We start from the raw sequence: 23,909 nt of genomic DNA on the forward strand, positions 1-23,909 counted from the left end.
TTCTAAATTCCAGTCTGTTAGCAAAAGATGTTGTGGACCTATTTGGGTGCTACTCTTGCTGTTACAAGTCTAATAACATATTTTGGTTTCAGACTCTTAAATTGTAACAAATAGTCATTTTTCAATCTTTTAATTCAACAAGGGTGATCTTCAAAACTTGAATCTGTGGAGTTTGCAGGGCAACATCCAGCATTATCTTTGTGAAAAATGTGAACTCTGCCTTCAGCTTGTGCCTGCAGAGCACTGACATCATAAAGATTCTCCACATGAGAATCTGGTTTGCTTATCGTCAGTGAACAAATACCAGAAATCCTGTGGTGTAGGGTTTTTTGTTTGTTTGTTTGTTTTTGGTTTTGTTTGCTTGTTTGTTTTTTAAAACATTTTAGTGGAGTTGAAGACTGGTACAACAAGAATAGTACACTTAAAACCATCTAAGTATTGGATTGTGGACACTCTTAGATAGCCATAAGTTCTTCCACCTGCAGACCTTTCATCCGATATGAACACCTCACAGAATATGTTCATAGAGATTTTATAAATTGCTAAAATGACCTTTTGGTAACTTGGGGTGCAGATGTCAAATGTCTGAGTGGATTTGGGTTTTCATTAACTCACTGAACCATGCTGAATGAATGTTTCAGATGTCAAAGTTGAAGAGGTCATGCAACTGAGTGAAGAAATAAGGACAAATGACCTCTTGGTGAACTTTCAATGAAAGGCTGGAGATCACAGGATTTATTTTTTCTAGATTATCATTACAAGCTTTTCTGCATCAGGGCAACTTTTAACCAAAGAAATGATGTATTCCTGTACTTAGCATTCCTCCACAGTGCACCAAATTTCATGTAACTAATTTAGTATTGATATAGGAGTTAATGGTCACTTATTTTTAAGTGTTTTCTTCATTCTGTGGAGCCAGTGGCTGAGAACTCATCCTTTACCAGCCTCTACAAGACTATTCAGCGTTGGCCTTGTTATTCTGATTTCCTAATTCCTCTTGCATACTCCAGCACTGAAAAAAGAAGCTTGCTTAGGCAAGAGCCAGCCTCCTTTCATTTAAGTTTCAGTTTTGCCAGAGAAGACATGAGGACTACATTGCAGGATGAAATTACAAGGCTAAATTTTTAAACAAGCATTTAATGCCACTTTTCTTTTTTTGGCTTCTTATTTGAGTAATGTGTAAAGAGTGGCACAGGACCCAAGGGGGTTTGTGTACCATACAGTTACTAAGAAGGCTTCCAATCCAGACCTCTGAAAGGAAGAGGTCTAATTATAACTCTGTGCTACAAGCTGTCAGTCTGGGAAAACAAGAGGCTCAACAGATCAGTAGCTGACAGTGGGGACCAGCTTTTTCTCTTTCCTATACCTCTGATAGAGGTTATTATGCTAGATAGGAATGGTGATTCATTGTAGTGATTTTGTGCCCATATCTACATTTATTTAGCAGTAATCTGTGAGCTGCAACTTGCTGATTTTCAGGATCATTGTCTGGTTTCTGAATGAAATGAAAAATGAAAGAAACAGATAAAGAACATTTGGGAACCTGTGCAGCTTTCATTAGTGAAGTACATATGCAATATTTGGAGGATTTGTTTTTTTTTAGCATTTAGGGTTGTGCAGTGCAGGCATTGCAAGCATACTATGAAAATAGAACCCCTAAAATGAACATACTCTTTATGAGGAAAAAATAAAAGAAAGAAATCACTCCTTGAGTATTAAGCCCTGATGATTTATTGTACTCCAGCTTTGTAAACTAGGTTTAATAATTGCACTTTGCATCTGTATCGTAGGATGCAATAGATGGCATTTTACATGAAGTATCTCACTCTTGCCATTCCACGCCTGCAGATTGGAGTGAAAGGAAGGAAGGTTTTTTTGCTGCAGAGGTTGCCGCTGGCAAATCCAGCAGCTGCTGCTAAAATCTTAGGTTTTGCAGGTTGCAACAAATAGTGTGAGGATATGACAGAGAGCTTCCAAGCAATTTTTATTTATTTATTTTAAGTTTGAGTCCCTAGATTGAAAACAGGGAATATAGCATTTGTAGTAGACGAGATGCTGTTAAGAAACAGTGGGGAATATTTGGGAACAGCATTAATTGTGGTTCGATACATAAGTTACATATAGGGATGTCCAGCTTTTACAAAGCAGCTAGAGACAAAACCTCCAGACCTGTAAGACTTGCTATTAAGACCGCATGCTGCATCTAAAATACCTGTATAAATACCAATATTCTGTACCTGAAGTCCTTTTTCAAATAAAAAGTTCCTTAGTTTTAGTAATTTCTGATTGAAATGAGTTTCACAGGATTGAAAATTAAAGCTGTTTTAAGAGTAAGAGCAAGATTCTGAAAGTGATATTTGACCAAATAATTTGTATATGAGTATTTACATAATTTAGTAGCGATACTACATTGAAATACAGTGGTATAGGACACATCTGGATGATGTAGGTATGTGCAAAGTTTATGAATATCTGAAGCTGGGAGATTTTAAATTACCATAATCTAAGCAAGATGTGTAAGGTAAAATATTGGCTTGCAGATGATAAATCTATTTTAAAGCTTTCCTGAAATTTACTTCTGTTGCTGAAGTACTTACCAAATCCATTTACCTCCTTTCTGGTCACAGGTGTGATTATGGCTGTAAGTGGAAACGTGTGGGCCCGCTGACTCGTTGGCCTGCTGTAGGTTTCATTCATCATTTTTGGAAAGCTGGCAGCTTCTAATATGTTTTACTTGTAGTGAGCTTATGAAAGGAGATAGTGTTAAAGCCAAGACTTTCGTAAAACCTTTTTTAAGCTCCAGGAGGCTTGTTGACTTTTTGTGGCAGGCTGCATAAAGAGAATGCAGACAAGGAAGGGAAAATCTCTCTATCAATCTGCCCAACTGTCAGTGGCTTCCCTGGCCAAAAGCGGGTGCCTGTTCCTAAAGGGAAGATTGGAATTTGAGTCTAAAATGATGAGAATAGCTTAGCCAGTGTGTTGAGAAAGAACGTCTCACAGGAAAAGTGCTTTTTCACATGACTTCATACAAGTGGGTTTTGTGTTTGTTTTGTGCCAGCTCAGTCCTGAGTTTCAGCTAGTAGACCAGAATCCTCTCCACAGACTCATTGAAATGGAAATGTTTCTGCCCTCTGCTGTGGAATGCAAATTATTTTAGGAATGTTCCTGGGTCTTGAGGCTTTTTAAAACTCACACTTTTAAGATTATTTTTTTTTAGCTCTTTTTTTAACTGATTCTCAGAACAAAACAAGCATCCAGAAAGATGATTGGTGCCTAGAACTTGACCCAGCAAAACACAGAAGTGTAGGTTTGTCTTCACATGTACAAATAGTTCCCTGTAAGCCGGTGGTGGTAAGACATGGGAAATGCAGAAATGCTTTGCTGGTTCACAGTCAAAGTGCTGAGTGCTTTGCAAAGCCAAACAACACAGCAGCCCTCAGAATGGAAGACTGGTATGAGATACTATTTTGTGTCATTCCCTAGGATTTGGGCTACCTTTTTTACTATCTTTTTTAAAAAATACTATTTCATAGCGTTTCTTTGCACTGGAGATAGGTAAAGACCTATACTTGTTGCACTGTCTGCCATAGGTCTTTTGCTGACCAGAGTAGACCAACATCAAGTGGTACGATGTTAGGAAAATGATAATGAGAGACACTGGTGTACTTCAGAACAGAGAAAACTTCCTAAGGAACAAGACGTGGGAATTTTTGGTCTTTGTGTTTCTAGGGTTAAGACACAGAATATAAAATGATTTGCTTTAAATCAATATTGTGAGATATATTTTTTTTAAAGTTAAGGTAGACTTGAATAGGTTAGGTTTACATATGGACCATATTTGATAGTGCTACATGTTGAGATGATCATAAGCAGGTTAGAGTATTGATTGGTTGGTGCAAGGAATGGAAAGACAGGACTTTTTTTAGGTATTCTGTCCAAGTTTAACACTTAATGTAAGTTGTTCGAAATAAGAACCAACTGATCCAAAAATTGTTGAAGTCAATTAGATGTCTCTTTGCCTGATCTCTTGAAGTCACTGGAAATGGACATTGCACTGGATAGCTTACATAGGGAGGCATTTAATCCTTAGAGATGCTATAAAGTATCCTCCAGCAGCAGGCCTAGTTTATATATTTGTACCTGTGTGTGTGCACACATGCTTTAAAAGGATATTAAGAAGCTATACAAAGTATTCTCAGTAAACGCATTAGAGAAACTGTATCCTTGAGTGCATTACTTATTCTTCACCATCTCCCTTAAGATTTTGCTCCTTATTCTTTTACCTCTGCTTAGTCCTTTGTAAAAGAGAAATGTTCCATATGTAACTCCTGACTTTATTTTTTACATTCACACATAAAACTTCCATATGAAGAACTTCTGCAATGTCCATGAGCCAGATTTCTAGAGATGGGACACAAGTGTTGATATGTTGCTATATCCAAGTTATTTTCTTAATCAGGAAAAGATGCAGAATCCCATATAATAAAGAAAAATATTATAATGGTAGAAGAGTTGTACTGTTTTCTAATTATAAAAATAATTCCATGATGTGAAAAAATTACATAAGTTTATGAAAGGGACTCCATATGTGGTAGATATGAAAAGACACAAAATTTTACTGTGGGATGTGTTTGGTGAGTTGTAATCATCATGTGCCAAATCCTGATTTTGGGTGCACATGTGGGACTAATACTAACTTCAGAAAGTCTGTGTAGGTTTCTCTGAATGGAGATTTTGGTCCTTCGTATTGTTTCCTCCCCTGTTAATACTTAAATCATTTCTGTATCACTGAGATTTTCCTTCCTGTTCATGAATTCAAGAGAATAACTATGTCAGCAGAAATGCCCAGCACGAGAGCTAGCGACAGCCAAAAAAGAACAAGTGGGCAGCACTAATGGGATTCTAATGCGGTGCAGTAGATGCCTTGTCACCAAAAGGTGTGCTTTCTTCTAATGGATACAACTCGAGGCATAAGGTATGCTGACAGTGAAGCCCTGGCAAACAGTTTCTGTCAGGGGGAAGAAAGAGTCCTTCCTGATTTAATCTTGGTGTAAGTAGGTTAAGTGTGGTTTTCCTGTCACGTCTTTGCTCGTGTATTTTAAAGACATCTGCAACCGCGTTACTTAGCTTAAATGGCTTGAAAGAAAATGCTTTTACTTGCATTTTACCTCCGCTCAGTTAAAATGTCATGAACGGTACTTGGACAGTTACAAGCCATCTATTTTTACGTGGGGCTGTTGTGAATCTATAAACAGGTTGTACAGCACAATTTTCGGAGTATCTGAAATATAGCAGTATCCCCTTCACATCTCTATGAAAAGGGTAGAGAGATGGCTTCACAGCATCAGGAAAAGTCTTCCAGGGACTGATGAACTAATGCATCTCTCTGACATGCAGCACAGCACTGAGGTGCATTTTTGAGCCATGTAACGTCAAATCATTAGGCAGTGCCTGCACTGGTAATTAGCATTGGTTTTTGAGGCAAACTATTGTGCCGAGAGCAATGTAAGGAGCTCTGTACTAACCTTTGAGGGCTCAGGGGGTGGGAGATGGGAGGGGGGGTATATTCTGTAGTAGGTGCTGACTAGTTCAGACCAGCCAGACTTCTGAGCACAGTGGATTCATAATTCAGAAAGTATCATACGGGTCTTTGTCTCCTCAAGACATGAGTTTCTTCTGCAGACAGCATGTTCTCCTGCCATCTGCAGATGGCATCACGGTGCAGACATACGAGTAGCACCCACAGCATAAGCATGTTAAGATGAAAGCTTTTCCTGTTGCTGATACTTAGCTCTGTCCATGTCTGTGCCTGCTTTTCCTCCGACTTTCTGGACCATGATGCCAGGGAAGGCAGGTGTACATTTTCTGAGAGAGTCAGGTCCTAGGTAGAGCCCTAACACATGAGCCCATGTGACAGTGCTGTGGCATTGCATGCAGGACAGCTGTCTCGAACATTGAGCTCTAGGCTTATGCTGCAGATGTTGCAAAGGCTCCTCTCAGTCAGAGCAGTTTCCTGGCCTGCCTTGCAGTGGAGTTTGTCATCTCTAGCAAAGGCTTTCATTGAGAATTGCATTCAGAAACCTTAACCAGGTGCCACCATCGTATTTTCCAGGCACAGAAGGACTAGAAAGGGGAACTTCTGTTCCCCCTTTTGCTGAGCTGAGCTGTCAATGCTCAACCACTGGTATGCAAGGTAGTTTTCTGTTGAGGGATTTTCTGAAACAGCAAAAATCCCATGACTTGCTGTAGCTGAGCAAACCAAGCTACCAGGGCAACTATGAGAAGTTCCCGTGACTGTTCCCACACTGCCCAATTGAGGAATTCAGAAAAATATTGTTACCAGTAGCTGGCTTCAAGGACAAGGTCTATATGACTGCTAATCACAAGGGGGTTGTTTTCTTGCAGGTGGGGTTGTTTTCTTGTAGTTATTTGTCTGAGTGCTTTTGACCAAAAATCTTGTGTGAAACACTGTCTGCCCCTGTTAAGTTCACTGTAAAAGTTAGGCTATTCGGGCAATAAAATGGAGCATGATCTGACTCTACTGGTGTCTGTCGTGCTTTCGGCCGTGCTTCCTGCAACAGTTTTCAAGGCCACTATAGGCAGCCCTCACATGTCTTATCTGTGAACAGTGCCAGAGGTCCTGTGGGGGCTGGTTTCCCTTGCTGTCCATTTTCTTGTGGATCTCACCTTCCTTCTGGTGCAGCAGGGGCCCTGATCCCCACTCAGGGCCTCATGGACCATACCTGGGAACTGGCTGGCTGATTTAATTTCTCCTGCATCCTCTGTACCAGAACAAACAGGGGAACGGGTGCTCCTTCCCAGTGGGGAAACTGCCACAGTGTACACCCACCCCAAATCACACATGCTTGCAGAGTACCCACTGCAGTGACTTGCAAAATACGCTATGCATATTCTGTAAATTTTTGGCAATAGTAGAAAACCTAAGAAAAACAAAACCTGAAATCCTGCCTGGCTCATATACCAATGTACCAATATACAACATGTCCTTCTCCTCAGTAGGCAGAACCAAATGCACCTTCCATTCCTCTTACCAGTGCATAACCCATGTTTACCACCACAAGGCATTGAACTTTTCCTCATCCAATATGCCTGTAGTCTGTGCTTCGCTCTCTGTAAACATTGCTAACCATCTATCATACCATCAAGTCCTACTCATCTTAAATTCATAAGCCGATTTCCTGATACATGAAAGCCCTCAAGAACCTCAGAATGTTTTGCCTCAAATTAATTCTCGTGGCTGCAGTTTCCAGGTTTGGGAAACATTCCCCTCTCTGTTCCTCCTCCTCTTCTGCGCATCCACTGATGAAAAAAGACAGTATTTAAGGGCAACCACAGTCAACTTCTGGTTGTGTGGGCATCATAGCAAGTTTGGCTGATATACGTGCAGCACTCATGTACAGGCCAATATGGTGTACAAGGAGTAAAACCACAGAAGACTGGCCAACAGGAATGTCAAACTGAGGCCAAGGTGGCCAGAGGCCAACCACCCAAGTTTAGATTGACGAGTAGCCAACGTGGCCAGAAACCACCAGGCACTGTGCCTAGCTGGCACAGCAGAAGTGGCTGCCGTGGTTGTGCATGTGCCATTCTGCATGTGCTGCAGCCCCCTGGGACAAGGGGCAATACAGCGGGCAAGAGGTGCCCTCATGCACCAGAGGACTGGCCTTGAAGCAGGAGCAGGATTTTGGTGGCTGTTCTCTGTGGCTGGGACAGGAGCTTCTGGGTCTGTGTTGAGAGTAACTGCAGGGAAGGGCTGGCACAGCTTATGAAGGAGCTTTTAGTTCTGGTTACACTCCCTTGCCTCTGCAAATACACCTTGCTGTGCTTATCTTCACACCAGCAGAGATAACATGACCGGCTGCTGGAAGAGGAGCAGGTGCACCCACTGCTCTACTGCCCTGCAAGTGGCTTGGGTTGCTGGGACTGGGATGCCCTCAGGAGGTGTTTGCTCTTGGTTTGCACTCTCTATGCCCTCCCCAAGTACGGGACTTGGGCACTGTGGGGTTGCTGCTGTTAATGCTTGCTCACCAGAGCACCGTACACAGGAGAATAGAGGAAGTTGCTCAGGCTTTTGGAGCCTATGTAGAAACACACTTTGGTGATTTATGGTTATCTTCTTCATAGTGCCCTCATTGCCTGGGTTGAATCTTCCGCAGCAGTCTTGTACCTTTGGCCACATCCTATAAGTGTCACTAGAGTGACAAAGTCACTAGAGTATGGCTGGGTGGCAAGCATGTGAGGGACAGGGAGAGGATGGATCGAGGCTGGACTTTTTCCTGGCAAGAGACTGTTGGCAGACCAGATGTGGGAGGATGAAGGTAAACTGCTGACTTACACTGTATGGAAGGGGATAGCTTCTTGTTTTGTGATGGTTTGCCAGGCAATTGCCCTGCAAAAGGAATGCCAGCAAAATTAAATCATTTTGCCTCATAATTCAGTGGGGGACTGAAATCTTTATTAGTTGATGGCACTGCTTTGATAGTGATAACGTAGTCTGCTGTGTTTGGGGGTGACAAAGGTTGGCATGTGTATGGTCACATATGGGTGCCATTAAAGGCCACTGTTCCTTCTGCAAGACCTAAATTAATGGAAATTAATACCACAGACAAGGGCCTCACTCAGAGTGGAGTCCAACTGCAGAGTAGTTTTGTTTTGTTTTGTTTTGTTTTTCAGAATTAAAGTATTTTCTGGTTGGTGGAAATCGGGAATAGAAACCCTGCTCACAGCATTACTGTTTTCATCTGGGAAGGAGGACTTGTTCACGTCCTTTGAGCATCTAGGCCCCTTTACTGCTTCTCTCTCATGTCTGCACACAGTCCTAGTCTGAGACGAAAGCAAGTCTGTACCAAGCTCTGTATTCACTGGAGACAGCTGTTTTGGCAGAAGACAGAGGTTACAGAAGAGAAGTTGATGTGCAGGCACTTCTGTTTCATGCCCTGTCCTCAGTCTGCTTGATTTCAGAAATGGTGCACTAGCAGCCTGGCTGTTCTCAACCTGGCATCATGTAAAATGAGAAACAGCAATACTGTAGGACTTGATTCATTTGCTTAAACATAAGCGTCCAGTGAGTGCTGTCTGAGCTGCCCTGGGCAATCCTGCCTGGCTTCGAGCTCCTGGCCCAGAAGGGACTCATTTTCCTGCATAACCAGTATGATATCTATCAGCCTCGTGTGGATGCTTCAGGTATCCTAGCACATCTCAAAGGGCACTGGATGCTTGTGTGTGAGCAACTGAAGCATCTTTCCTTGTAGTGTCTTCCCTGCTGAAGGTCTCTGATGATCTGCTCCCCATCAGTTTTATCCCCTTGATGTTAGGGAATGTATGCTGCCCAAAGGTGGGAGGAATCTTTTTGGTTTTGTGTTGAAAAATCTGAATTTTCAAGAATAAAGACTGCAATATACCCATCAACTACCCTTCACACCCACCCCTTTAAAATGCAAAATATGTACTTGTCATCTATTTGGTGAAGGCAGCATAGGCTTGAAAGACATGTTTAAGCATGTGGGAAGCGAAGACTAGGCAGCTGTTCATATTTCAAAGTCAGAACTCTTCCAAATTCTAGTGTAGAGCATCTATAAAATGTATTTTCTTTACGTATCACCCTTTATGCTACGATTGACAATTTAAATCCATGGTGGGTTATGTTGTGGTGAGAGACGTGGTAAAACAGCAAGTCTGATTTACTAGCTTTGTGTGTCATGGTTTGGGGTTGGGTCAGTGAACACTCACAGATGAGAATATGTATGTTCACCTGTTGCTAATTTGATAATGTCATCATCCAGCAGATAGCTGGATCACAGCTTCTTTCTTGGCGTATTCTCATCAGCAGACCTCTGACTCCTCTCTACTTCATCATCATGCTCTGTCTTCTTCCTATCTCACCACTTCTGTACTCCCCTGGCGTCCATTTCCTCCTCACTTCCTCATTCTTCCTTGCTGTCTGTTTTTCCTGCCATCTCTATTGACTTCTTCCAGGCGCCTCTTCCCTCAGTTCTCCCAACTAGTATCGATTCATTTGGAAGTATCTGACTAAAAATCGTGGTAGTTTTGGCCAATTCCAGTCAGCAACAAAATACCCTTGTCTTCACAAGGGCCAAGTTTTCACCCTAAATCATGTGCACACACCTTAAGTCCCTGCCTGAAATTTTCAACACTTGTGCAGGGCAAGGCAAAAAGGTATATGCTGATGAAATTTTTACTGTTACTTGTGAAAGTACTATTATTATTACTTACTATTACTTGCTTTATTATTTCTGTTGCTCCAAGCGGTCTCATCCATGCATTGAGATCCCACAGTGTTTGAGACTGCAGACAGCTACAGAAAAGCACTCTGCTCTTACGGTAAACTCTGCCTATAGTAAAATTTCAGGCAAAAAAAAACAGTGGACGAATGAGAAGGGAACCCAATGAACAGAGTTCAGCGGGAAGCTGGAAGTCTACAGAAGTCTTTCAAGAGTGCAAACAAAATGCCTTATCCTATGTGTAGTTAATGCTCTCTTTGACTTTGCTGCTGTGAGGACTCTTAAGATGAATACCAGAAATAGCAGGCTTAAACATAAGATGGCATGCAGTGGGGTAAAATATGCAGCAACTGAAAATTCTGTTTTTATAATAAATATCAATGAGGAAGTGGGATGTAGTGAATTGTGCTGACTTAATTACTTTGCATTACTTTAATGTCGTCAATTCACATTGTGAAATGGACTCATTTGTTCTCGAGTTAATAGATGGATTTACCCTTTTCCTCCTCTAATTTTAATTATTCCTTGCTAGATTTCCCTGGATATGTTCTCCACATTTCCTAAAGAACCAAAAAACTATGGATATGATAACTAGCATGAGATTTGAATATGAATGGCACTAGTTCATAAAACTGATCTTTCTTTTTCATTTATTTTACATAGGTTTCCTTTGCCTGATCTGTAAACATGTCCACAGACCTGCTATGTAAGTACATTTCTCTCATCCTGCAGTAATTTTTTTGTACCATATGTTTATATCAAATTCCCAGATGTGCTCATGGTTGATGTCTTTTATCTTAAGTATGAAGTCTGCTTTTACATATGCGTTTGTTCTGAGACATCTGTGGAACAGTATTGCCATCATAATCAATGGGATTATTCTTGGAGTAAGGCATGACTTAATGTGAGTAAAATTGTAAAAATCTGTCCCCTGTATAAGAACAGACTGATTCATTGAGGCTTTAAAAATCACAATTCTATTTTAAATGTTTTATCTATCATTGGCACAAATGCCATCTGGGATTACTACCAAGTGATATGCTTGGGAAGTTTTAATCGCTTTGTGAATTTAACTCTTGTGTTTCCAGGGCATCATTTTCCATGTCACATCCAAATCTCACTCACATCACTGTTACCCATTTTTCTTCTTCAACAGTAAATAATATGCAGGCATCATAACTACTGCAAAAAAGCTATTTCTCGGGTCTCCTTGATACTTGCACTCTCACTACAGCTTATCTGCAGCATTAAACGTGTTTTCTATGCTTATTGCTCTATCTAAGTACGTTCTTTTGGAGTCTCTCCAGTGCTCAGCTGCCATTTTTTAAACATTGCCTCCAAGTGTTGCCCAACTGCGTGCTGTACAGTATAAGAGAAGGGGGATTTTGGGAAACCATTTTATCAGTCTTCAATCCTTCCTAAGAAGGAACAAGGAAAATTATATCTTTTTTGGTCAATAACTTCAATCAATTGTAATCAATTAATAAATATAAAAGCATCAGCAGCTGACTGGCAGATAGCACCTGTTTGCGGAGGCAATATATATAGTTCAAGATCAAGTTATTTGAGAAAGTGAATTTTTCAACCTTTGTTTGCCAGCTGGCAATTCTGGATTGTACTTAGGTTCTGTTAGATATAGAGAGCTCTAAAAAAGATGGATAAGGAAAGTAATATGCCTGACTGTATTATATACAACAGGCAAACAGCAGGAGTGTAATGTTAAAGACAGGAGAGAGGGTAGGGTAGGGTAGGGTAGGGTAGGGTAGGGTAGGGTAGGGTAGGGTAGGGTAGGGTAGGGTAGGGTAGGGTAGGGTAGGGGGACTTGTGCAGTAGTCCTGGTCAGATTTGCTTAAGACTCTTCAACTCTGCTTGGTCGTATAAGCTAGTTCATCCATTTCAGCTAACTTATGCTCTAGCAATTTCTTTTTTTTCCTCTTCAGCTCAGTGTCAGCACCACTCTCCTGCTTTCCTTAATGATCAGTGGTTTGAGATCACTGGAGAAGTGAAAGCCTGGGGGAGCTGATCTTGTCCACAGTATAAAAACATCGGTTATGGAGAAGAAGGTGGAAGCACTCTCTCCACGAGAATGCACCATGGTGGTACAAGAGGCAGCAGCCACGAGTTGCTTCAGGGAATATATATATTGCCTCTGGATATAAGAAAAAAATTCTTAGCCATGGGGTCAATTAAACATTAGAATAGACTGCCCAGGGAAATAGTTGAATTTCCCATGCTGGAAATATTCACGATGTGGCTTGACCAGGCCCTGGGTTGTTCTAATCTAAGTCCCTTGCTTTCCGTAGGAGCGAGGGCCAGTTGACACTCGGTCATGCTATTAGGACAGACACTTGTGTCACTCAAAGGTGTGTGAATAGCAGTGCTCAGGGGACTTTCCAAGTTCCAGCTGGTGGAAAAACATACACATGTGGGGTTTGTGGCAGCCAGGTAGTGCCTTGGAAAAATGTCAATACAGAGAAGAATGCTAAAGAGAAACATAGGACATATGTACAGATGTGAATTGACTCTAGATTTTTATGCCTGCTTTTTTTTGCATAGATAGCACAGAGTCAGGTCATGAGCTTAGTAATTATGGTAAGATGCAACACCAAGGTGTATTTTGGGGATAATGTCTGCCAGGCTCTGCTCCACGTAAGGAATTTGGATGTAACCAACCTGTTTGTGGCAGAAAGAGAAGGCAGAGGGAGGTGTTTAGACATGTGGACCATGTGCCAGGTGGTCTCGGCACCAGGAAGCAGTCTCTGCTGGTAGCAGTAGGCATGTAGCCTTAACAATTGGTCCCTAAGCTTAACCACAGTCTGTCACCAATACGTGGTTCAATACAAGGTCAAATTCTAGGACTAGAAATCTTGTTCCAGATCACATTAATGAAGACTACGTGTATAAATAAAAATACAAAACCTAACAAAATATAAAACCAGAACAACCCCCCTTAGATTCCTAGAGAAAAAAATACTGCAGGTGGGGGCAAATTACACATGGAAAATGTCAAGGCTACACAATGCAAGGGCTGCCAGGCCTGAAATTCCAGTAGCTATCTCTTCAAGCCCATGGAAATAATCCAGAAAAGCCAGCATCCCAATGAAGTTTCATCACGACAAATTGGAGATAGTGAATGTTTCTTCATTTCAGATGGAGAAGCTGGGGGCAAAAAGGAGAGGGGAGTTTATAAAATGTCTGGCAGCTATTGAGGCTCGACCAGTCAGGGAAGTAGCGGACTTCCCTTGGAGCTTGTTTTTCTTTTTATCCTTGGATGAACTAGCGTGCAGTACATTATGCTGCCTGAATGTAGGGGTTTGTCACGGTTGGCGCTGGGGCTGTCCCGGGAGTGTAGGAAGGCGATGAGTGTGAATGGAGCATGCGGTGGTCGCTGGGGCTCCAGCCCTGTCTTCAGGAAACCTGTCGCTGCTTCTCTGAGAGCCATGCAGGAAAGGAGGTGGGTCTTTGATCCCTTTGTTGTTGCTGCTCCCTGGGAATTTGCTGAAATCAATGCCCTGTTTTCCTGGAGAAATGAATGGCTATGCCTAACTAGCTTTGTGAAGCTCTGGGGAATTCACTGCCTCTGTTTATTGACAGCTGAAAAGGAGCACATGGTGCTGAATGGGTCCTCTTGTGAAAACAAAACAGAGCAGAGCTAGACTTAGTTGAACGCAGGGGCATTGGGAAAACTGTGCTGAAGGAAGATGGCATGTTTCCTGCCACCTTCTACTAGAATAGTGTGACTTTCTACTAAAAGTGCAATTTAAATTAAGGTAAGGGCTGTTTTGAATTCCTACGCGTAGTATGATTATGAAATGTTTGCATTTGTATTCTTGAGTGCAAAAACAGTGTTTGCATTGTGTTGTGTCATGGGAAACACCTTAGTGACTCTTGTGCTGTTTTTAGCCTTTGTGTTATGTTCACTTATTCTTTAATTAACAGTGGTTAATGAATATGAAAAGTAATAGGAAATAACTTGGTATTTGAGTCTTGCAGTCGGGTCCTTAACATCAGTCTTTTATGTAGGCTATTATATACAGAGCTTTATGTCTCTGAGAATCAACTGGATTGCATCAGATGATTTCTTGACCAGTACAAATCACTGTGTTAACACTTATGCACGCAGCAGCTGAGTAACCAGTGGCCCTGTCTGGCAGAAAATCTGGGAACCTAAAATCCCTTGAAATGTAAGTGCGTATTTCCAAACCTCCGTTTCTGTGCGTCGACTGGAAGGCAAGAGATGGATTTACCTTTATGTTTGCTGATTTTAGGGATATGGGTTTTTCATAAAGACAACAAAGAATAGCAAGAGGAGGATGGTAATGAAGAAGCAGTATTTGCTTCATGCAAGTCCAGAACAGTTTATCAGACCAAAGGAATTTGGTGTGTAATTCATATGTAAATTTTCTACTGAAAACAAGAGAACAGATCACCAGAGTTTCTATATTAGTTTCTGCAGTGACTGAAGAAGAAAGTTTCTGAGCTCATGTAGCTACAACATTCAGGTGTGGACAAGTTCTGACTGCAGGAATAAAGTTAAGAAATGTCATCTCTTCATTTGTGGGTAAGCTCCGGGTGGAGTACTGACTATCACGCAGCCTTGTTCTTGCAGGGCAGCAGGAATTGCTGTTTTTGTGTTGTAAACCTGATTCAAAGCATCTCTGTGTGTGCTGTTATATGAAAACTTTTGGGTAATCCCATAATTTCAGTGGGAGTGTTTGGAAAGTTTCATGTTTTATTGCAGTTGCTTGTGTTGCTCAGTATGGCATTTTTCCCTGAAGTGACTTTAAGCTACTAATCTTACTATTTTTGTCTCATTTTGCTCTTCTCTGCAGCAGATAACTTATCTGTTTTCCTTGGAAGCATCGAGGCTGCATATACAAACATGCTTTCTTTAGAATCCTTTTGCTGATCCTGAAAAGGAAAACATGTAGTTTAACTGTAAGCCATCAGCATTTTTGCATGTGGGTTCTGCTTTTAAACTTCCAAGATTTTCAGAGGAAAAAGCAAAAAAGCAAATTCATTTACGATTTTGAAAAAGATATAAAAAATATTGATGTGAAGCAGCCTGATATTTATATGATATTTATATCTGTGAGCTGCCTAATAACAATTATTGTTATACAAATGTTTCTTTTTTTTTTTTTTTGGACCGCATATAAGTGTATTCATAGTTGGAAGGCATTGGAAGGCACTAAAATTTAGAGCTAAAACTAATTTAAAGCTTAACATTTAAATTAGAAAGCAGATACATTTGTTGGTTGGTTTAATAACATAATCTAGATATGTTATAAAAATATTGGCCAGTGAGGGTTTTGGTTTCTGGGTAGTTGTAATGGTGTAAATAAAAAAGAAGCACGGTCTTGGAAAGCTTAGTTGATCACAGCTTTTTTTCGTGAGTATAAGGGAAAGAAAGTACATTCACATATGACACAAAAGTTAGCATTTGTGTTTGGTTAATTGGGTGATAAGGCAGGGAAGAACCACTTATGCCTAACATAATTGACTGGAAAGCGTTTAGCCAGATGTGTGAAGGAAACTGCATGAGGATGTTTTGGCAAGACAGTTGTATCTTCTAACTTTAGGGATCTTTGTGAAATATTAATATTGCTGTGATCTATTGGCAACGTTGAAGTACAAGGCATATAAAATAATTTATGTCCAACCAATAGAATAAGGTATACTGAATACATCGTGGAGTATGTGACCATATACAGCTCCAAGTACATATGGATGTTAAATGTTCGCGTTATATGAATACATATCTGAGGAATGGTGCATTTCCCCCGAGATAATGCCTTTAACACCTGTTGATCTTATTCTTTGAGTTAGCAAAATACAAAAATGAATTGTTTGCAATTTTGCTTTGCAAGATTGCTTCTTAGATTCCAGTAATAGACACTGTTGTTTTTATATATATATATTTTTATTTTTAGAAATAGTTTAAAGAAAATAGAAATTAATCAGAAACAATTGTAGATGGAGTGCTCGGATTTTATTTGGTCACAAACTAAGACGACTGTCAACAGGAGGATAAGTAGGGCTTTATGGAGATACGTTGCAATCTGAGTTTAGAGTGCTTCATCTGCAGAAAAAAATCTGTAATCATTTCTAAACTCACAAATTTTTGCAACTTTTAAATGTAATTCTCCAATAATACTCTAATTGTGTGCTCTGTAATTCTGTATTTCAGAGAAATAGATTCAAGGTTGTCCTTATGCCTGAGGAGAAGAATTATTGTAAGGAAAATATATTATACTGCTGCCCAGTCTATTTGATGCTATTTTTAAAAACCTTTTCCTAATCAGTCTATTAAAGAAGCTCAGATGGATATAATTTCTTTACTACAGTATCACTTGAGGTATTAGATAATTATCCTTTGGTTCTTATTGAAAATCTTCAGGGTAGAACAAAATAAGTTTGTGTTAGATCTCAGGAAAAGATAACAAGTAAACGGAAACACAGATACGACAGTTGTATGTGTGGATGTTCTTTTCACAGCAATAGAGTCTTGTGTTTGTTCAGAGGCAGAGCTTCCCAATGTCTATACTTCTTAAAGAAATCACATCATGCCTTAGAAGAGGAAAATAATGGGACCATAAAAGCTAGGTTTGAGGGTCTCCTACTGACTTAATTCCCCCAAAATGGGGATTGAAGCATCCTCTGTGTTCTGGAAATCAGAAAATAAAGGCGCTTCATGCCATAACAGAAATTGTTTGCTATGTCCTCTGTTATTCAGGTGATGCAGAGTAAGGGTTAAAGATGTTCTGCTAAGCAGTTAGTGACCCTTCATTTATAATAACAAATCTTTTAAAAAGGTACCTATATTTCAGTATTCTAAATGTTTTTCAGGATTCATGAGCTCAAAACAGAATTTGTTCTTTTGGATGAATTAGAAACCTCCCAAAGGAGGTTTGGAATGAGAAAATTAACTGGTTCCACAGTTTTATCCACACTGTTTCTCTTAAATGTGGTGCAGGTAGTGAGTATTATTTCAGGTTTGGCCCTCCAAGGTCTCAATGCCACAACTTGTCCTAAGTGTCCATGTATTCACTTCTCCACATCAACTTCCTTTATTCCTAATGTGGCTAGTCACACAGCAGAAGAGCTAAGCATATGGCCTTCTGCCTGCAGAACTGGGTCCCATGGTCTTAAGACTGATTTTATTCCCACTAGCTGTGCCTTGCTTCATTTAGTTAAAACTGTCCTTAAAGATTCCAGGTGCTCCAGCTGCAGGATGAGTAGAGCTTCTTTGTCATGCAACTCTTCATAGAATCATTAAGGTTGGAAAAGACCTCCAAGATCAGCTGGTCCAACCATCCCCTACCACCAATGTCACCCACTAAACCATGTCCCTAAGCACCAGGTCTAACCTTTCTTTGACCACCACCAGGAACATTGATGCCCTCATTATGTCCTACAGCAAGCACGTATTTCCTTCTGCAGAGTCTGTCTACCTGCTTCATTCTTACTCCCAGGAGAGACAGATTATGTGAGCAAGCCATCTGTCATTCTCCTCCGGGCAACATCTGAACTTGATGGCCAGTAACAACCAAGTTCAATGGAAAGTTTCATGACAGTGTGTTTCCACATAAAGGAGAGAGAGACCCAGTCTAAGGTTCCCTTTTAAGGGAGTGTTGCAAGTGTTGGAAATATTTCAACAGATTAATATGAGGCATTAGTCATTAGAATCTCTACACTTCATTTATCAGAACTGAAACCATGGTGTTGACCAGCTGTGAATAAAGTTGTTGGCCGCATTCATGCTCTTGATACAGTGTGTGTGGTTGTGTGCATGTGTATTTATACATGCATACATACATACAAGAAGACATGCATGCTTTTTTGTTGTTCTTTGTTAGAATAAAAAAAATAATCGTAGAAATTTCTAATGTCTCTGTTAAATTACAACAGTAGCATTAGCATTATCCGCTAAATGATCTCACACTAAAATAAATCAACCAGCCTGCCAAAAATCTCCCCCAAAGAAAAGTGCTCGAGACCAATTAAAGCCACTTCTGCTGTGGGTGGTGAAACCTCTGCTGTGAGGGGCATAGAACAGGGAGTCCAAAATGTGCCCCCAGAGCCACGAGGTGCTTACGAGCAGTTTGGCTGTGACTTCTCTTGATGGTTGCCTATGTTTCTGTGGATGGAGGGATTTTATTTCTGCTGTCTGCAGTACTGAAGCAGTGTGGTTTGGGTGGTGCTGGCAAAGACCTAAAGCAGGGAGGTGGCGCAGCCAGGGGCCGCTGCCTGCACCAGCACCGGCTGCTGCTGGCTGATATGGGGGAGACGGGAGGACTGCAGCAGGGAGCGTTTGCTTGGCATTTTGTGGGAGCACGCTGCACGGGCTGAGGCTGTTTCTTGTAAAAAAAAAAAAAAAAAAAAAAAATGCCAGTTGTTTCTGTGAATTTGCTGTTAACCACCTTCTCTGTTTCTGGATCCAATTTTATATGACTTTATGCCAAGCCAGTGGAGGGAAGAGAGAAGGAAAAAAAAAATCAAAAATCGAACTGCATTTTTCAATTTGATTGTTTGAAATGCATTCAGCTTTCAGCAATGAGAGAAGTCTCTTTGTTCATGCTGATTAGAAGCTATTACATGTAAAGTACAGGAAGTGACTTCATTTGAACTGTACATTCAATATATGGATTCTGATAGCAACCAAACCAATGTGGTGTACCAGAAATGTGACACATACATTTTAGTCCTGAGACTAACCAGAAAAAAGTGTGTGTGTTTTTGTTTTTTTTTTGAACTTAGCTTTCAATCAACCAGTGCTTTTATGTGAAGTCATTTTAGATGAGTGAAGCTAACAAGAACTTTGATAAGCTTGTTGTTCAGACTGGAGAGTGAAGTTAAACTCGATAAACACTCCGGCGTGCTTTCCCTGCTGTTTATTTTTTCTTTTCTCTAAGTTTACAGGAAAGTCCTGCAAGGCACTGCCCTTTCAGGCATTCAAACAGTGAAGGTACCTTTCAGTTTCTCCTCCCCGTGAAGTTTGTAATATACAGGAGAGCACAGGTATCCTGCTGCTGCGCAGCCGTCATGAGACCCTGCCGAAGCTGCTGTGTGCAGTCCCTTTGTGAATATCACAGCCCAGTTGTGCTCCTTGAATCTTCTCTAATTATTTTGCTCCTAAGACTTGCTCGACGGAAGGACCACAGTAGAAAGCCTCGCAGGGGTCAGTGGAAGGAGGGCCTTTTACGGGAGGCTGGGTGAATTCTTCCTGACCATGCTGGTGGTAGTACTGCATCATCACCAGACAAAAACCTTACTGCTCCCAGATGTTCTCAACTGTCATTACGGTTACTCCCTCTTAGGAACTAGGAATGAATCACAGTCACTGTTATCATTTATGTGTTTGTATAACACATAGTTTTGGAGTTCTGAAAAGTTTACGTGCTTGCACTCATGTCTGTCAGGAAAATGCCATGCATGCTTTGCACTGGAAGGTTTCCTTACAGCCAGAGAGGAGCTCAGCCCCCCTGGGTCCTTTCTCAAGCCATCCTTTCATCACAACAACCGTGCGGGACAGGGTCATACCTTGGTAAGGCAGGAATGGGAGCCTGGGCTGATCACCACTGTTGGGGTACATGGAGGGTGTGCACTCCATACGAGTTGTCTTCCTTCACAGGCAGGGGCACAGGGGCATGACAAGGGCGATGGGAGGGAAGACATCTCTCCAGACACGTATCGGTGCTGAGGCCTGGGCTCACCTGCAGCGCTGCTGGTCCTGGTGCCAGGGAGCAGGCACAGCTTACCAGTCCGACCTGAGGCCTGGGGTGGCAGTAAGGCACGTTTCTGTTTTATTTCCATCTCCAAATATAGTAACTCGTTTTTTAAGTTTTACATTTTCGTAGAATGAGGTCATGTTACTATAAATGTGCTTAATGTTAAGGACGATTGCTGGGATGTTTGCAAGCCAGCCACCCACCGTTCCCTTCCCTGGGGTGTAGGGGCCCTAAAAAAAGGCAGAGGCCCTCATGCTCACAGTGCTGCTCATCCCTGCAAGAGATCAGGACTGCTCCTCCACTGAATTTCCCAAATAATACAAATTCACATGTGTATGAATGTGCAAGTCTGCAGTCTTTGCTCAGGTGAGCGGTTATGATTGCAAAGTCAGCCCTGACTGTGGTTTCCTGATCCTTTTTTTTTTTTTTTGTTTTGTGTAGCTGATCAGTTGCATCTGTCTGCTAACACAAGGTTTTCTTTTATGAGATAGAAGTGATACAAAAAAGAGAAATTGAAGAAAAGTTCACCTATTTTCATGCTGGACTAGAGATCAGTTATTACAGCTAAAGACTGAAAGTCAGTAGAAAATTTAGCAGGACAAAATATTAGAAGGTAAACTTTTTAATAAAATTCTTATATTCTGAGTTCTGGTAATTGTAACTGGAGTTCTACTTTAGTATAACATAAACTGGATGAATTATTTATCAGTTAAGATAAATAATCAGCTCCCTTGTAAATGCACTTTCTACATCAAACTTAGGACATGTAAGGCTTCTTTCATAAAGTTTTAATTTTTTTTACAGAGGAAATGTGTGGCAGTGGTCCACAATAATGGGAAAATAACTTGGGATTAAGTGTTTGCTAATTGAGTACTTTGAATTTTTGCCAAATAAATAATATTCTGGAACAAGCTTTTCAAGCTTGTCCAGCAATGGGTGCTTCAAAACAAAACACAGAGCAGGGAAACCTCACATACTTTTATGTAAGAAGAATCAAGAATTGCATACTGCAAATGCAATATATGTTAGAAGATTTCAGTAAGGTATTTATGTGGCGTTCCTCTACATGAAAGCCGCACGAGGGTAATGGAGCAGTGCAGTTTTACTTTGGGGTAAATTACTGTTGTTTGCTATGCAAATCTTATGACTGTAATTAGACTTGGATTTGGAGTGCTGTGTACACTGATCTTTGTTCCCTCCGTGCATGGGAGCTAGTTTTAATGCTGCAAAACAGCACAGCAGATCTGGAGCACTGCTGGGCCAGACAGTCACTTCTCGCCACGCATCGTTGCAAGCAATGGGTGTTGTAAGAGGAATGGTTTGCCTCCATGCTCACAGCACACACGTGTAGCACTGCAGACGCCTTCTGAGCCGCTGAAGGATTCAGGTACCACCATGTCACTTGACAGCAGAGGTTGAAGAAGATGCAGGAAGGCTGCCCTGATAAGGATCTGGTTGTTAGCAAACCATTTTTTAAAAAGTTTTGCTCTACGGCTGATTAGCCAAGGAGCTGGTGGTATGCTCAGGCTCTCCCGGCAGAGATTGCTGTTCCTAGTATAGCTATGTATAGCCCCGTTATCTCTGCAACCGGACTTTGTGTAACCGTGGCCCGTGGCGCCTTGCCCACGCTAATGAGCTCTCCCTTGAGGCCGGGCTTGTGCCTGTGGGGGTGGCACTGCACGGGGACCGTGCCGCCGTTTTGGAAATACGAGGTTGGTAACCGTGCTCGAGCCCAGCTGGCTGCTTCTACCTGCAGGAGCTCGGCCCCAAGCAGGGCAGGCGGCCCTGTAGTCATCCGGGGGGAAAGGGAAGCAGGCTGGGCTGTGGTCTGCAGTGCTGGCAGAAGAGAGCTGTCACCTCCACCTGGAGCAGGGGCAAGCACCACCACGGTGGGAAAGGCGCAGGTGAGCCACGGGCATGGTGTTGGTGTTGCGGTCAGCCCATTGCGGTCAGCTGGTGGGTGGGAGCCTGTCCCGTGGGCACTGTGGCTGCTGGCAATGCCTCCTAGCAGCAAGGCAGAAGCTGGCCCCATGGCATGCAGCAGAATAAAAATCCTACCAGGTACGGGATCTGCAGCTTGTGCTGTTTCATCTGCAGGTAGCTAAAAAGGGCATTATTTGGATCAGTGTAAGAATCTTTACAGGCACAGAGAAAGAACCAACAAGTACCCTGTAGGGGACAACATAGCACTGCTGCTCTGAAGTTACAGTAAATGGCATGATCTGTTTTTTGGTGTTTTTTTTTTTTTTTTTTTTTTTTTTTACAGCTTGTAGTACGTGTGAATTTGTTTCTATTATTTTTGTTGCCTACTCATTTAAGTAGCAGCAAAGCAGAGGAACAGAGGCAGTTCTATTAGTCCCTTGCAGGCTTGTACATTATCAAGTATTTCTGTAAACATGACACGGAATCCATCAATCTTGTTTGTGTAAATATAAGTTACGGGAGCAGGGAAACTGTAAAACCACCAAGCAATATACGAATGTTCCCAACAAAAAGCAGAAAAAAATCTTCACTAAGAGTGAAGAATTTCTATCAGACTGCATTTCATACCTAGTGCTAATGCTGCCAGGTGTGTGTCGCTCCTGTAACAGGATGCTTCATGGTTCTGAACACCTTAGAGGGTGTGAAAAATATATATATAATGTTTTACCTAAGCAGCCAAGTGAAAACAGGGCATAAAATCTGTGTGAGTGTTGCAAAGTGGTGCCACAGTGTAGCTACAATAGCCGATACATTTTTTGCCTTGCAATTTATCATTGAAATACAAGGGATCCTGACTGAGCTGGTCCTTAACTACCTCCAAGGAAGATCATGAATTTGACAGTTTTGCACTGTTAGTTATTGGGGAAGAAATAGCAAAGACCCCCACTCCTCAGGGGAACTTTTTAAGGCAGTAGGTGCTCTCAGCAGTTATACTTGCAGTGGCCCAATCCCATGTTTCTGGCACACCCAGCAATTTTCAGTGTGCAATACATTCAGAGTCTGGCTACCAGCATGCCAGCGTGGGGTGAGAAGTACTGTGCGGTACATGTAATTCCAGGATGGCTGTTAAACTGCTAAATTAGCTGGTAATCTCCACATCCCACATCAAAACACAGGCAGTCCTAAAGCAAGCGTTGGGCAGGTCTGGGTGTTTTGAGGTGCTGCACAGAGACACCGGCCCAGAGTCACCCCCAGCAAGGTGCTTAACAAGTACATGAACCCAAATGTACCAAGCTGCCAGGGTGTTGGCTGAAGTGGGTGGGAAAGCTAATTAACTTATAGCAGTGTCCTAACTCTGAGCTGCTTCCAGCTATGGAGTCTGCTGTTTGGTCATGTTCTCCAGGCCAGCACCCTGGTGTCCCAGGTTTTGGCTAAGCACCTTTCTGGCAACTATTTCTTTGCGCTAGCCTTATTTTCAGTTTCAGGGAGCATCCTCCACGTGTGCGTTTTAAAATTCCATGTGAGAGTGTTAGATTTCTGTTTTGAAACCAAATCCTCCCCCAGTGTGGACGGAGGCTGGTTGGGAGGTCAGCTCTGTGGTTGTGACGGCACCTGCAGGTGGTGGTGAGTGCCTCAGTCAGGAGTGGGGGTGTCACCACCCATCAGCAGGGCCTTCACCAAGCTCATCTTGTGGTTGCTACTGATATCTCTGGGAGTATTTAATCATGAGCTTTCCCAGTCAGGCCACTTCAAACCATACCATCTGCTTGCATGGCAGCAGAGTTTAACTGACAGGATACCAGTGACAGATTTGGAGGCAGGTTCAAGGGAGGCCTGCTGTGTTCTTCTCCCCTGCTTTCTGCTCCTCGTCTACCCGCTGCCTGCCCTGGGGCCTCCATGGTGGCACTGCCCCGGGAGGGCTGCAAGGTTTGCTCAGGAGCTGGGCATTCAGGCGATGAATCACAGAGGCATGGCAGGGAGTGATAAGGTCGTG

The 23,909-nt window shown here is 42.0% G+C and overlaps 1 protein-coding gene across 1 annotated transcript in view; it reads left to right on the forward strand.

Annotated features, from left to right (window-relative positions):
* PLAGL1 (PLAG1 like zinc finger 1) overlaps positions 1 to 23,909 on the forward strand; it is a gene marked incomplete at its 3' end in the record, with an annotated part of 44,762 nt that overhangs the window by 8,118 nt on the left and 12,735 nt on the right. The window contains exon 2 of the mRNA XM_084283932.1: positions 10,926 to 10,968. Within this exon, the coding sequence (XP_084140058.1) occupies positions 10,950 to 10,968 (19 nt within the window). The 5' untranslated portion in view covers positions 10,926 to 10,949. The remainder of the gene's footprint in view (positions 1 to 10,925; positions 10,969 to 23,909) is intronic.

The sequence above is a fragment of the Netta rufina genome (genome assembly GCF_964035555.1).
Source record: "Netta rufina genome assembly, chromosome: 3".
NCBI classification, from domain to species: domain Eukaryota; kingdom Metazoa; phylum Chordata; class Aves; order Anseriformes; family Anatidae; genus Netta; species Netta rufina.